The following is a 15,596-nucleotide window of genomic DNA, read 5'->3' as shown; positions in this document are numbered from 1 at the left end:
GGATCGAAACTAATCTCATCAAGCAATCAATGGTGCTATTGCTTGATGCAATAGCACCATTGATTTTCTGATTATTAAATATTTTTTCTCAGGTACTTCTTATGTATCTCCACTTCTTGAATATTACAATTGAAATGTATAACAAATCTTACTACTGAAAAAAAAAGTGAGGGTCTTTCTTAGCGGAAAATCATACATCATTTTGAAAAAAATGCTTCTTTTTAATCGTATTAAGGGACTGATTTGGCACCAATAGCACCACTGATTTTTAGATCATTAAATATTTTTTCTCTGATACTTTTTAAGTATCTTAATTTTTTGAACTTAACAATTGAAATTTTTAAAATTAGTTTTAATTGTAAGAATTTAAATTTTTTGCATCTTTTAAAGCAACGTAAATCGTTATTCTGTAATTAAAAAAGAGGTTAAAATGTGTAGTTTAAAATTATTTTAAATTGTTTATTGTTTAGTTTCAATAAATATTTCATGAAATCGTTCATGAATAGTTTAATGAAATTGTTCTTGGTCCGAAAAAGATATAATTTATATTTTGAGTAATTAGTTTTTAAAATTAAATTTGTTAAAAACTTTAATCAGTTCGCTTAATTTAATTCTCTAGTTTTGTAATGTACTTTCCTTTCCCAATGCCGTTAGACTAACATCAGCTCAGAAAAGTGCAATTTTAACGAAAACAATTAAAAAATAACCTGTTTTTTTTTTAATGAATGTAATAAATAAGCAAATAAATAAACAAATAAAAATTAGATACTTTTATATTTCGCTGGGGCAGGTAAATTCAATTATTGTATTTACTTATTTATTTTTTTTTTCTCCAAATAGATATCACCAAAAGAGCTTTTTTTAAAAAAAAAAAAAAAAAAAAAAAAAGATGAATTAACATGCACTTGTGAAGTTTTATATGTAACTTTATCGCTTGCGCCGGCAAAATAGAAAACTACCAAAAATAGTTATCAACGTATAATTAGTTTAAATAAATATTTCATGAAATAGTTCATGAATAGTTTAATGAAATAATTCTTGCTCCGAAAAAGATATAATTTATATTTTGAATAATTAGTTTTTAAAATTAAATTTATTAAAGACTTTAATCAGTTCGCTTAATTTAATTCTCTAGTTTTGTAATGTACTTCCTTTTTCCTATGCCGTTAGACTAACATCAGCTCAGAAAAGTTCAATTTTAACAAAGACATTTAAAACATAACCTGTTTTTGTTTCGTTTGTTTTTTAAATGAATGTAATAAATGAATAAATAAATAAACAAATAAAATTTAGATACTTTTATATTTCACCGGTTCAAGTTAATTCAGTTATTTTATTTACTTATTCAGTTTTTTTTTTTTTTCAAATAGATATCACCAAAAAAAACTTTTTTTTTAAAAAAAAAAAAAGATGAATTAACATGCAATTGTGACGTTTTACATGTAACTTTATCGCATGCGCCGGCAAAATAGAAAACTACCTAAAATAGTTATCAACGTATAATTTAAAGAATGTTTTGTGTACAAATATATGGCTTGTATTAGGTAAATAAAACAACCGTTTTGGTAAGGTGCTGGGCTCATAGTAAAATAACTAAATATCTGTTTCATCCTACTTGAAGAGGTGAAGAGGTCACGAAAAATGTTCTGAAAGTTCTGGAGGACGAAAAGATCCGAAAGCGCAGGCGTATTCGGATCTTTTCGTCACTAATCGTTGATTCGCTATATTGGAGGCAGGAGTTTGTGCGTAAACAGTACGAAGTGCAAGCTTGTTTACTCTTTTGCGAAGTGCATATCCTGTGATCACGTCTCTCAATTTCATTAATTGGCTGTAATTATTTCTTCTAATTTTGTAGAATTCTAAAGTATAGATTAAAACATGGGTTTCGTGCTGCCAAAAAATTATTTAGGAACACTCTTTCGATTATCAGGTAAATTAAACATTTATATGCATTAAAAACATAATTCCGTTTCATTTCACATGTAAATGGTAATTAAATTTTTATCAAATTTTTGTAAAAGTCTTCTAGAAATGAATGTTTATTGCTGTATTCTAAATTAACAAATTTCTTCAATAAAGTGTCTATAAATTATTTTTTAGAATTGATTTACAGTAAGAGATTTTGGAATTGACTTACAGTTTACTATTAATCATTATCAATTTAAAGACACATGATAAGGAGTTTGGGATTTGAAATTGAACTACAGGGGGATATTTCCGAATCGTGATCTGTTGCTCCAACTACAATCGCCAAGGTGCCAAATTATTTTAAACTTGCAAATTTAAAAAAAAAACAAAACAGATGTAGATGTTTGCCCGGGGGTGGCTATGAGCTATACCTTTCGAGTTGGTCCCTTTCTGTGATGTTATTTTTTAGTTTATCGCGGGCCACTGCTCGCAAGTTTCAAAGACTTTGCGATTGATTATTTAGGAATTATTAAAATAAATAAAAAATACAAATAGAAAACTCATTTATCAAAGTAAAGGTGGCTAAGTTTGTTCTGGTAACCATGTCAATTACTGTGTTAATGACACTGCAAATTGTGCTGAGGAATGAATTACTTTTGAATTTTTATAGATTTCTTATAATTGATTTAAAAACCAATTAACTAATAAAATCAAGCAAGCTTTACATATGAAGTTCATCAAGAATTTTGTTAAAGAATAAATATTAAGTGAGCATTTGAAGCATGCTGTTAAACTTTAAATTATTTAGTATTTTTTGGAAGATTTTCATATTGATATGCACACCAAAATAATTGACAAATTTTGGCATTTTCAGAGCAGTGGCCTGTGAGAAACTAAAAAGAACATATGAGAGGACAAACTAAAAAAGTAAAATCTTAACCATCGCTGAGCAAACCACATAAACTTTTCACAAAATTTTGCAAATTCAAAACATTTTGCCAGAAATGAATAGGTGAAATCAGATATGGATACAGAAATATCCTCATTTCTTAATTTCTAATTTTTTATAGGATTTTAAGTTTTTTTTTTCCTATTAAAGAAAGAAAAAGTTTTATTCATCAAAATCACATCATATTTTGTGAAAACTTCTCCTTTAAAGTTTTTCAGGTAGCCAAAAGCAAGGAAATTCAACTATTTTTTCATTTTTATTTTATTTCTTTGAATACATTTTATGTTATTTAATATTTAAGTGCGTTAAAAAAAATAAAAGTAAAGTTGGTGGAGAGCTATATTTTTTGTTGACTTTTTACTTGCACTCCATTAACCGAAAGAAACCGCTTTTTTAGTGAGAGATTTCCGTATTGGTACTTTAGCAAATTTAATTTCCAAGTAATTGTGACTTCCAGAAATTGGCATGGTGAAACTAAAAACTTAAAAAGTAAAAATGTTAACCTATGTTATGCAAGCCAATATGTAATTTTCTTTAATTTATTCCAAATTAGACAAATCTGCAATTTCATTTGGAGCCTTGTCGATTTCAGTACGCACGAATAGGTTTCGATATGGAAAAATCCCTTTTTTCACTCTTATTTGTTTCGGGGGTCTTAACATTATTTTTCCAAAATATCTTTATTAGTATGTCAGCAGCCTATTGTACACAATACCCGTAATAATTATTTCCACAATCAATGGTATCAAATCCATTAGTTTGACTATTTTTTTTTATATCTTCCCAAAATGAATAAGTACATATTTTTCTATTGTTAAGATTTTCTATTTGTTTTTGAAACTTTAATACTATTTTTTCATTTATAATTTTTTTTTTTTTTTTTCAATTTAAGTTACAGTTATGTTTGAAAATTGCTACACCATGTAAGGTATTATAATTAATTACTGAAATTGTGTCACATTTAGATAGTAGTACAAATAAACATGCACAACAGTGGTACATTCATAATTGCTTTATAATTATAATTGGTTATATGTCTTAGTTCTATTTACATTTCATGTAAGTTTGATTAATTTCTTCATAGTGTAAAAATTTTCACAGACATGAGTGTACAGAAAATTTAAATTACATAGAATTCAGTAAAAATATATAATTAATAAACCATTCCCATTAAATTAAAACTTATTTTAGACTATTTTATTTACTGTTAACTGCTTCAATTAGTTATGTTTTTGTATAAAAATGAAGAGCTTTAACTTTTAACTAAAGGTAATTTTTTCTTATTAAGAATAAAAGAAATCTAAATATTTTAAGATGTAACTTCTTTATAAATCAATGCAACAAAGGATGCAAAATAACTAATTTCTACTTATGTAACTCTAAGGTATGAAACATCCATTTCAATGTATCAAATGGGGAAGTTAAAAAATTAGAAATAAAATAAATATATCTCTGAAGAACGGTTCCTATTGTCACAGCTTCTAATATTTGTTACTGTTTTAATTTGTACTGAAAATTTTCTTTTACAAATAAAAAAAATCTTTCAGGGCAACCGTTACTGAAGAAAACAGTTGGCATCAGGTCAATCTCAAATGGATATCTTTTGTCTGATACTCACAAAATGCTTCAGAAGACTTCTCGAGAATTTGCTGAAAAAGAACTGCAGCCTGTAGCAGCTATGATTGATGAGAAAAAGATATTTCCTAAAGATCAAGTAATTAGAATCTTAGGTTTAGACTTAGTTTAGATTAATTTCTTTCCCCTTATATCATTCATTTCCTTTTGATCTATGCATTAATCGAGATAGAATAGATGATCTTCATAATGTTTTATAACTTTGCATTTTATAAAATTTTGTGTTATATTGATACCCTCACATATCATTTAACTTATCAACTAAATATTGTAATATATTACCTGGAACTGATCATTGCTGCCTTCAAATAGTTTTTAAATACAAAAAGTTTAAAATATAAAAATATCCACTTAAAGTATTTATAATTAGAGGAAAAATTTATTCTATCAAAAGCATTAGAACTAAAAACTAACAATTGTATCAATTTTGGTTTGCTTTAGTGTATGTATAGGTAATGTCTTGTATGGAAGATAGTAATTTATAGAATTGCATTGTATAGATCTTTTTTATCTAATTATTTTGAGTCTTAAAATAATTTTTATATTCCATTGAATTCTAATTTTCCCAAGAAGTTTGTAGTGTTGTGGTGTAATTAGAATTCATTGATTAATTTACTGTATGTATAGTTACATTTGAATGCCCTATACGAAAATTTTAAACTGCAATGTTTATTTTATATTTACGCAGGATGTTCTGCTATAACGCACATTAGTGACTCAAAATTAATAATTAAATGAAAGGAGATACTTCTCAAACTGTGACCAACTTTTCCACATGATTTTAATCCTTTCTTCACTCATTTTGAAACTAATAGTAAAGGATCAAATTTTAAATTGTTCTTTCTAACTTAATCTTTTAATATGTGGCTACAAATGTGTATAATTTTTTCCTTCACTTTTTATAAGGTTTCCAAAAATATGTACTGGAACAGTTGCTACAGAACATCCTGAATATATTTTTTGTAGTATTATATATTTCAGGGTTGACAGATTTTAGCCTGACCAAAATAATGCTGGTTATTATTATTTTTTTTATTCACTTAAAAGAGACTGGTTTCATTAAAAAAATACCAACTTTTATTAGAACTAATATTTTTCAATAACCTTAATATGAAATGGGTATAAAATTGTCAACTAATTACTATGTTGATGTTATTGTATGTTAGAAACAAATTGGAGCTGCAACTTTTCACTTCTGAAGCAGTTTGGAGCAACATCTTAAACCTTTGAAGCTTTAAGAACAATAATTTTAAACTATTTGAAGCTAGAATTAGAAATCAACTTTTTTAATGCAACATAAGCGTATGATATACGAATAAAGCAAAATTAACTATAATTACCAGTTGTCCAACTTTTTAAGCAAAATATATGAATTATTTCGAACAAATTATGAACAGTTTTATGGAAAATGCCTAATTTACAAAAGATTTAGTACAATTTAAAAAATAAAAAATAATTATTCTGAATCAATTTAGAGCACAGCAAGGATGAATTAGAGCATGATTGAGGAGTGATTGAGGACACAATTGTCTGGTTTTGAATGTAAACATGAATCATCAATTTAATTACAATAATTCAATTAAAATTAATAATCAATTTAATTACATTAATCAATGAAATTAATAACATAACATACTTAACTCAAATTATTTAAATGAATAATCCTCAATAAATAAATTTAAAATAGTAATAATTGGAATTTAAATTTTAAAAAAATATTTGCAACTGGACCTTTTTCAGAAAAGGTAAGGCTTTTTTGCAACCCTGATGTAAGTATCTAAACTGTTCTGTGTCTTTGTGAAATATTTGTGCCCCCTAATGGGCATGATTTTTATTTTTTATTTTTAGTTTAGATACTCAAATTAATAATGGTTATTACAGAACACATTGTATAAAAAAGTAATGAACATGTTTTTTGTCCCTTCTACTTTTATATATATATATTGAAACATTTCTTTCTTTTAAAAGATAAAAAAGTTAGGAGAACTTGGTATGCTTGCCATATCTACACCTGAAAAATATGGAGGTGCTGGTTTAGATTATTTAGCTTATGCAATAGCTATGGAAGAAGTATCTAGAGGCTGTGCATCTTGTGGTGTGATCATGAGTGTCAATAATGTAAGTATTCACATTTATTGTGATTTTAAGTATTATTTTGCAAGATTTTTTAATTTGATTTTAATTTGCACCAAAAAACCCTCCACGGAGACTAGTTTGTAGAAAAGTTTCCTTGTCTTCTTGGTTGGGTTCAGCATTATAAGACTATGGAGTAGAACAGTGATAGTCGTAAACTCAGAATTTGGTTGGCTGTTCAACACCTGTTATTAAAAAAAATTTAAAAAAAAGTTTTTAGAATGAAATATTCAATGTGCCAAAAATATATAGTTAGGTGTAGTCTGTCTATATAAAGCTTCTACATATATTCAATAGAAATATTTAATGTACCAAAAGTATATTGTCTGCCTATATAAAGAAAAAAAAATTAGAAAAACTTGGAGGTGCTGCTATAGAGTATTTAACTTATGTAATTGCTATGGAAAAAGTATCTAGAGGCTGCGCATCTTGTGGTGTCTATGTAAAGCTTCTCGCTTCCAAGTGTAAACCCATCTGCTGCTATGGAAACATGAAATAATACATATGAAAAAGAGGAGCTTTAGGATAGACTAACTAAAGAAGCAAGATTCCCTTTCTCTTAGCAACCTGAGCCTATACCTGTCTCTCATATTGATCCAATACCCCTACTTGAAATAGTTAATCCTCATAAACATAGTCATCACTGCTGTAAATGAATGGTGAAGATAGTTATCTTTACATTGACTGACTATAATAAGCAATTTTTTTATAACGATAATGTCTTGTTTTGTTTAAAAAAAATTTAAGTTATTTGTTTTTCATTTCTTTTCAATTTATCATTATGACTTAAGTTGATATTTAAGCGAACACTACACTGTTAGTCAAACTTTTTCATTGCTAATTCTTCATCCCCATTATTAGAAATTTAAAATTTATTAAAGTTTAGAAAAAAATAAGTTCAGGTAAACTTAGAGAAAACCATGGAGTTTTAAATGTTGAAATTTTTTTTTTTATAATATTAAAATGCAAATAAATCATGATAGGATTACACTATCGGAAAAGTTCTCCGCCAGTAATTTGTTTGAATTTTAATATTTTGAAATTTTTTTTTAAACATTTGAAACTCTATGGTTTTTTCTAGGTTTTCCTGGACATATTATTAATGCCATATTATATATTATATTTCAGCAGGGGTCTGTCCAGGCCGAATTTACTACCGTTTAGAGGTACCTTCACAAATTCAACTTTAGGTAAAACGGTAGTTTCACAAAGTCAATTTTAGGTAAAACGGTAGTTTCACAAATTCAACTTTAGGAAAAATTTCACTAAATACTTTTTCTTAAAATTTTATTTTTGCATTCCTTAAGAAACGATAAATCTATATTTTTACCATGTTTTTGATTTTTTAATGTAATTTTTAATTTTTCACAAATTATGTCTAAATTTTCACAAAATAGGTACCTTTCAGAAAAACCTAGACAGACCCCTGTGACCATTAAGGAACTGTCATCCTGATTCAATAAGTTTCAATTAGTTCCTCCACTATCAGAGCACACTTTTCATATAAAGATGTGCAATTTTTATTTGACATTGTGCTTAGTTTATAGTTAAAAGTTTTTTAAGCGAGTAATCAGTATGGGGAAAACAGCAGCTGAAAGAATGAGAGAATATAGAACTAGAATGTTCTATATCCTCTCAGATAATTAAAGATATTTGTGAGAAGAAAGATAAAGAATATGAAACAAAAATTTATGATAAGTTTTTTTTTTCAAAATACTTCTGTTAACAGAAAAATAGATAAATTGAAAAAAAAATGAAGATATAGGAAAAATAAAAATGCACTGATACAAGCAGTAGAAATTGAGGTAGAATATTTTCTTTATAGTATTCTTTAGGCATTGGGGAAAGGTATTAAAAAAGCCAACCATCAGAGATGAAAATGCCAGTTAGCAAAAAAAGCTGAATTCTACATAAACACAATCAAACATTATGAAATTAATAAATTTATGGAGCTTAAAAAGCTTTGAAAAAGTTGAATTCAGAGTAAAAGCTGAAANAAATTACTTGATAATAAGCAACTGTTAGGATAATATTTATTTTTCATTTACCAAGAATTTTGGCCTTTTATAGCATAAATAACAGGACCATTATTTTTTAAATTATTTATAAAAGAAAATAAACCTGCGATTTTTTATACCTTTAATAGTTAAAGAACTATCACTCTTTTGTTTTGTTTTTTTATTTTTATTTGAGATCCCTGTGTTTGTGTTGGCATAGGATATAGATCTGCACAGGCACACTTTACAACTGATTTCCTATTTGAAGTTTTTGATAAGCTTTCTTCAGTCTCTGGTGAAACCTTTGTCATAGCCCCTGATTTGCCTGCAATGATTTTATTATCTTTGCTGTCATTTTTGTTTATATATATTTTTTTGTTTGTTTGAGTCTTTGTCTTTTAGCAGCAATTGCGCATAACTTTTTTACCACCTCCTTTGATGACACTTTTTCTTTATTTTCTTTTAGCATATTTATTCTGTTTTCTTTTTTTCCTTCCTTTTATTTTTTCTTCTTCTTGGTAGACTTTGCAAGAAGAGTTCAAATTTTGAACAAGATTTTTATCAACTTGATCTGGCAAAAAATCCTTCTTGGCTGGCATAATAAGCTAACAAGGATTATTTAGCAATTAAAAGATGATGTTTGATTGCCTGGGTGGCATCAAAAGTTTGTACATTTAACCTTGTTGTTCCTGGTGATATAATGTTATTCATAAGACTAAAACTTTACTCGAGTTTAGAATAAAGACATGTTAGTAATGAATACCTTCCAGTTCTCTATATATATAAATCCACCACTTAACAATACTATCACCCTCTTTTGGAGGCTGGATGGAATCTGAATGAAATTTTCAAGTGTCTTACTCAAAGAGTTCTTTTTCTTCTCGACAAGACATGTGTCACTATTAATGAAAATTGGGTCATATGTTTAAATGCTAAGGTCTACACATTGGGTCATTACACGATGTAGATTTTAGGAAATCATTTCTTATCGGAATCTTCTTATGCAATAGCTATGAGCAGGCAACATATGCTTTGAAATGTTTTAACTTGATTTCGGTGTTCGAGTTAATTAACTCTAACTTTTTTTCCAACAAAAATTTAATAACTTTTTAAGTGACTGCTTTTGTTTTGTACATCTATAGTTATAGTTTCTTTTTTGTGGAATTACCTGTTGCTGAAATATTTCAGCTTTCACAAAACAAGCAAAAAATCCTTTACAAATTTCTTGTGAATGAAGGGTGCTCCAATTTGGAAAAGTTTTAGATAGTATATTCATTAAGTTTTATATCTTGTAGTGATAGCAAAACTGGCGCAGACTGGTTGGTGATTAATTTACTAGTTAGTCCATCTTCAAATATCTTTTGGCAAATTCTCAAAACGCAATCTATGGGATATTTAAGGATATCAGCTATACTAAGCTATTTCATTTACAATAGTATTATTTGTTTTAAGTATACTAAATTGTTCCTTATTTCTTTAAGTTTTTCCAGCTATTAAAACTAGTATAGTTAGCATATTATAGACAGCTTTAGATTATAGACAGTAACAGCATACATAAACATCTAAAAATAAGAACAGAAACAAAAGATGCTGCAACAGAGTCTATTAATCACAACATGTCTCTAGCTTCCCAATAGCGTTCAGTGATAGAATTCCTGCAAAGTGCAGAGCAGCGGAGAAGGTGCGTGGAGTCCATGTCCTCACCAGAACTGCAAAGAGTGCATACCGGGGAAGGAACGATACCAAATCTAGACAGATGTTTCCGCAGACAGTCATGACCGGTGGCCAAGCGGAATTCAGCCACCGCTCTTCGTCTTGGGCCATTTCGCAAATTTAGGATAGTAGTTCTCCAAGACTTAGTAGAAGTACGGTTGATAAGTTCTTCATGAGCACAGGTCTTAAAGGTCCCCTTAATAAGCTGTTTGATGGAACAGAAGGGCATAATGTGCGCAGAAGTTTGAATAATTAAAGCCCCCTTTTTTGCTAAGTAGTCTGCATTTTCATTACCCGTAACCCCGCAATAGGCAGGAACCCATTGGAGAACAATGGTTTTCTTAAGGGATGCTTGGTATTCAAGTTGGAGGCAGCAGTCCAAAATGTCTCGAGTTAAGGGATTATTTAAGGATGCAATGGCAAGCAAAGCAGCTCTTGAGTCACAAAGGACAACAGCTTTTTCAAAAAGATCAATGTGACACTGTAACTGGACTAGAGCTATTTGGATTGCAGCTATCTCTTCATCTAAAGTAGATCTCTGTCTCACAGGGGCATAGAAGGAAAAAGCCTCGGAGAAAACTCTGGCACCAGCATTAGGACAGTTAGCATATTATAACTCACTCAACAACACAGTGATTGTGTGTTTCCTCTTAATATATTGTGCATAATATGTATAGGGAAAACGCAGGGAATTTTTTTCTCTCCAGATTTGAGTGGTAACCTTGAAATAAGACTTATATGTTACTGTGTAGGAATCCATTAGAATTGTAATGGCAAAATTGAATAGTTTGAACTATTATCAGATGTAATCTTTTGTTTAAAATTTGTGTACTTTTATTGTCCTGTATATTTTTTTTTTCTTTCAAAGTGTCTCAATGAAATTCTAATTTATTTTATTTAGTCTCTGTATCTTGGTGGTCTTCTGAAATTTGGAACTGAGGATCAAATAAAAAAATATGCTACACCCTTTACAAGTGGTGACAGAGTTGGCTGCTTTGCTTTAAGTGAACCAGGTAAACATTTCTAATGATGATAGATTTAATCAAATATTTTGATAATTTTTAATAAATTAAAAAAGCATTTTATTGATGATCACTGTCTTTATGTATCAGGTGAATATTTTTTAAGTTCTGCTGTTTTTTTTATTGGATCCTAAACTATAAAGTTTTTTTTTTAATTCTACATAGATATCAGAAAAAAAGATATCAAAAGACATCAGATATCAAAAAAAAAGTTTCTTGCAATTGGAGAGTTTAGCCGAAAAAAAATTGAGTTTCCAGTTAACCCTTTCGCGATGGGAAGCGCGCTTACCGCTGAGGCCGGCAGTCTCTCTAGCGTGTGTCTCTCCAGGGCCGGAGGGCTTTTTGCTGTTAAGCCTAATTCCATGAAATTACCTAAATATCAACGCATTGTTTAATATTGTTCTGTAGAGTATTTAAATGACATATGCTTTATATATATTTCTATGGATACTTAATTTACTTAAGTTATTTCTTGTTTAAATATATATTTTACACATTTTATTTCCTATTGTACTTATCATTTAATAACATTTAACATTACATATCTGAAAACATTACTATGACTTAAAGTTCATTTTTGTGTGAAGAATTTTAAAACAGGAATATAAAGATCTAACTATCCACTAAAATCTTAACCGAAAATCGAAAGTAGCGAGAAAAAAAACCCTACCCTGATTACTGTAAACAAATACCACGCGCGAATTTAAAGAGCCGTCATAAAACATTCCTTCCCCCTAAAAACCACATGAATGTACTCTCATCTTGACTAGAAAGTCAAATCTACATGTATCTGAAACCATATGGACATACAATGCCATCTTTTGGAAGAAATTGTATTTTTTAAAACGTTCCGAAACGCTGGCACAAATGAGTGACGGCCGGGGTTAACTCTCTTGCACGTGGGTGTGTCGGCCGGGAAGTGAGCGTGTTTCTTGCTGGCACGTATATGTGACAGTCGGCGCGAAAGGGTTAAACTACTTTATAAACATAACATTAATTTATTTTGCAAAGTTTTTAATTTTGTAAATTTGGCTATGTATCTTTAGCAATCCACTTTTTGATGCATAAAGATATAATATTCTAAAATCTAGAAGAAAAAAAATTTGTTATTTTTGTTTGAGCTAAGACATTCATTTGGAAGATAAAATGTCTATTTGTGTAAGCCGTTTTGATAATTTAGCCCAATTGGCCTCTTCAAAATTCTATTGATTTTTAACTCTCATTTTATTATATTTTAAGGAAATTTAATTCTTATACCTAATAATGATAGGATGACTTGAGCCACTGTCATATATAATTCCTCTGCTGGTATTTTTAATGATATCAGAAGCAGCTAGTATCAAGTTTAAACTTCTATGCAAATATGTTATTACTATAATGCTCTTATTCTAATGGAAATTGGCTGGAATGTCATTCAATGAACGCCAAATCATCTGAATTCAGGATATTCTTTACTGGCATTATTGAGATCGTTGAATTCGTTTTTTTTGCGATGGATATTAAAGTCACCACATAAAGCTGACAGCGTCACCCACGTCAAACAACCACAACCCGTTTATGGGGCGGGTCACAATCACACACAAAGGAGAAAGAACATAGAACACAGAGAGAGAGAGAAAGAAACATCCATGCCCTGAGCAGGATCCGAACCCGTGACCAGCAACTCCGCAGTCAGGCACGCTAACCACTCGGCCACCAGGTCGGCATCTTCCAAAAATTGATCTATGTATTCTGTGCTCATATATGAAGAGAAAATAGTATTGTTTTTAAAAGTGGATATCAAACTGTTTGCATTCATTTAAAGCATGGAAATAAAATTTTATTTTTAACTGAAATAGTAAATTCTGTATATCCTAATGTATAAGTCATCAGTTTCTTATTTTGGTTTATGAAATAGCAAATTTTTTGTATGACGGGTGTATAAAAGATGATGGCTGAATAAAAATTTCTATTTTGTTGAAATACTTTAAAATTTGAGAATTTTGAATTCTTTTAATGGGATTAAAGAATAGCTTTTATGAGACTCAGTAGATAAGGTAGAATCCATTATCTGTAATGGACTCTGTATGATTACACTGCTAATGGTTATTAAATCCGACATAAATTTTACATTGTTATATTTTTCGCTTTATGGTATATTTTGAAAGGTTTTATTATGTTATATTTTTTAAATACTCTTGAATAAATTATCTCAACTTTTCTTATTCTTGATTTCTTTTTCTGAATGTAAGTTAAAGTATTGCTTCTAAAAAATAACCTTTACGCATAACGAAGATATGATGAGAAAAAATACAAAATTAAATGTTTATAACGTATTCAAAATAGTTTTTAAAGTGCTAAACTGATAGAATTATTTATATAAATTTCATTGTTTATAATGAGTAGATATTTCATGATCAACAAATCTCCAAGTTTATTACTGTTGTATTTGACCCCTTGGTTTTCATAAAATTTTGGGGGTTTCAGGGCTGATTGTGCTCTGGAAAAAATCTGGATTTCCGGAATTTTCGCTGACAGTGATCTGGAAGTTTATGGAGATCGAAGGTTCAGACATTTCAAAAAATCATTGATCACAGAAATTTCCGGAAATCAAATTTTCAAAGGTGGAACTTAAAAACACAGTTTATTTTGTTTGGTTGTAAGGGAGAGCCAGAGAGATACTTTATAAGCTTATATTCATAATTAATATTCATTTTTTATCAGTAAATAGTTATAATCATCAACTCAAGAAAGAAAGACCTATTTGTAAATTTTAATTACTTATAGTTAATTAGTCATCATAGGTATGTGTAAATGGTATAGTTATGTGTAAAATTTTAAATATATTTTAAGTAAACTAAGAAATATTGAGAAAAATGTAAAAAACCTTGTTTAAATTTTTTTCAATTTAAATTTTTTTTTTTTTTTTTTACTCATGAAATTTTCCGGAATTTTGACTTGAGCTCACAATCACTCCTGGGGTTTGAAAAGTCAACTTAATAGTATTACTCTACAGTATTTCTATAATTATTACTTGTAATTTTGAATTTTCAAACAATATTAATCACTGATGTTAAATAAATAGATTTTAAATTTCATAGGGAATGGTAGTGATGCAGGTGCTGCATCAACAACAGCTACATTAGAAGGAGATTCTTGGGTTTTGAATGGAACTAAAGCCTGGATAACAAGTGGTTATGAAGCTGAAGCAGCTCTAGTTAGTAGCTTTTTTTTTTTAACGACTTACCATTAGAAATTAAAAAAAATTTTCCTCCGTAAGATTCTAATAATACAAGAAGATCATTTATGTATTGATAACACTGGGGAACAATTTTTTTTTTTGTTTTCTGTTGCATGAGATTTTTTTTACCAGATCTTAGATACTTTCGTGCCTCGGATTTCAAATCTGTAATCTGTTTCACTTTCCCAGCTCTAGATTTTTCGAAAATGCCATTTTTAGTCTATTATTTTTTAAAATATACAAGTTTAAAAACGTCATATTAGGCATGGATTATATAAATGTTGCATGAAATTTATTGGGCAGTTAGGACACATCATCAGGATTAAAATTGCATAGAAACCTATTCCTGAAAATGTGTCGTTTGTAGCTATTATGAAATATTTCTTCATGCGCTTTGAAACAGATCATAATAGGGAAATTCTCCTAGCCGCCTATGATGATCTTATAAGGCATGGGTTTGTTTGCAATTTTAATTCTGATGATGTGCCTTAACTTCCCTACAAGTTTGCCGTAACATTTAAATGCCCCTCTTTTATCTATACCGTTTTTAAACTTGCGAATTTCGGCAAGAAATGGACTGAAAATAGCCGTTTTAAAAAAATTTTGCCTTAAGAGCAAAAATAATTTCAGATTTGAAATTCCTTTGCTCCAACTAGGCAATACCAAATATTTGCATAAATGCAACGGAAAAGTTGTTCCCCTGTGTAATTTATAAGCATCAAAAAATCCTAAAAGCTTATTCTTTTCTTATTTTTAATGACACTAATTTAATCCGCATTTATATTTATATCAATCTGCTTTGTTTTAAAGTAAATTTAGCAAATTTTATTTCAAACTCTACTTCACATGCTTTTATTCATCTTAAAATTTATTTATGAAATTATTTATTTTATTAAACTTATTTATTTTTAAAAAATTTACGTTACATGTTTTTTTCTAGTTTAAGTGTCCCATTTATATTTCTCTCTTTTTTTTAAATTTATTATTCTTCATGTCATCTGACAAAGATGGTACTAGTT

General features: G+C 28.8%; 1 protein-coding gene across 5 annotated transcripts in view; it reads left to right on the top strand.

Moving 5' to 3' along the window:
• Positions 1 to 1,648: 1,648 nt before the first annotated feature.
• LOC107450516 (Activator-recruited cofactor subunit 42) overlaps positions 1,649 to 15,596 on the top strand; it is a 57,363-nt gene continuing 43,415 nt past the window's right edge. Inside the window, exons 1-5 of one of the 5 annotated variants that reach the window (XM_071181286.1) lie at positions 1,649 to 1,930; positions 4,405 to 4,571; positions 6,461 to 6,610; positions 11,237 to 11,348; positions 14,438 to 14,553. In XM_071181286.1, the coding sequence (XP_071037387.1) occupies positions 1,879 to 1,930; positions 4,405 to 4,571; positions 6,461 to 6,610; positions 11,237 to 11,348; positions 14,438 to 14,553 (597 nt within the window). In that variant the 5' untranslated portion in view covers positions 1,649 to 1,878. The remainder of the gene's footprint in view (positions 1,931 to 4,404; positions 4,572 to 6,460; positions 6,611 to 11,236; positions 11,349 to 14,437; positions 14,554 to 15,596) is intronic. The other 4 variants (XM_043057461.2, XR_011636841.1, XM_071181287.1 and 1 more) reach the window with 4 other exon arrangements.

This window comes from Parasteatoda tepidariorum, chromosome 5, assembly GCF_043381705.1.
Source record: "Parasteatoda tepidariorum isolate YZ-2023 chromosome 5, CAS_Ptep_4.0, whole genome shotgun sequence".
Lineage (NCBI taxonomy): Eukaryota > Metazoa > Arthropoda > Arachnida > Araneae > Theridiidae > Parasteatoda > Parasteatoda tepidariorum.
The sequence above is the reverse complement of the archived record's forward strand: the minus strand, read 5'-3'. Positions and strand labels throughout refer to the sequence as shown.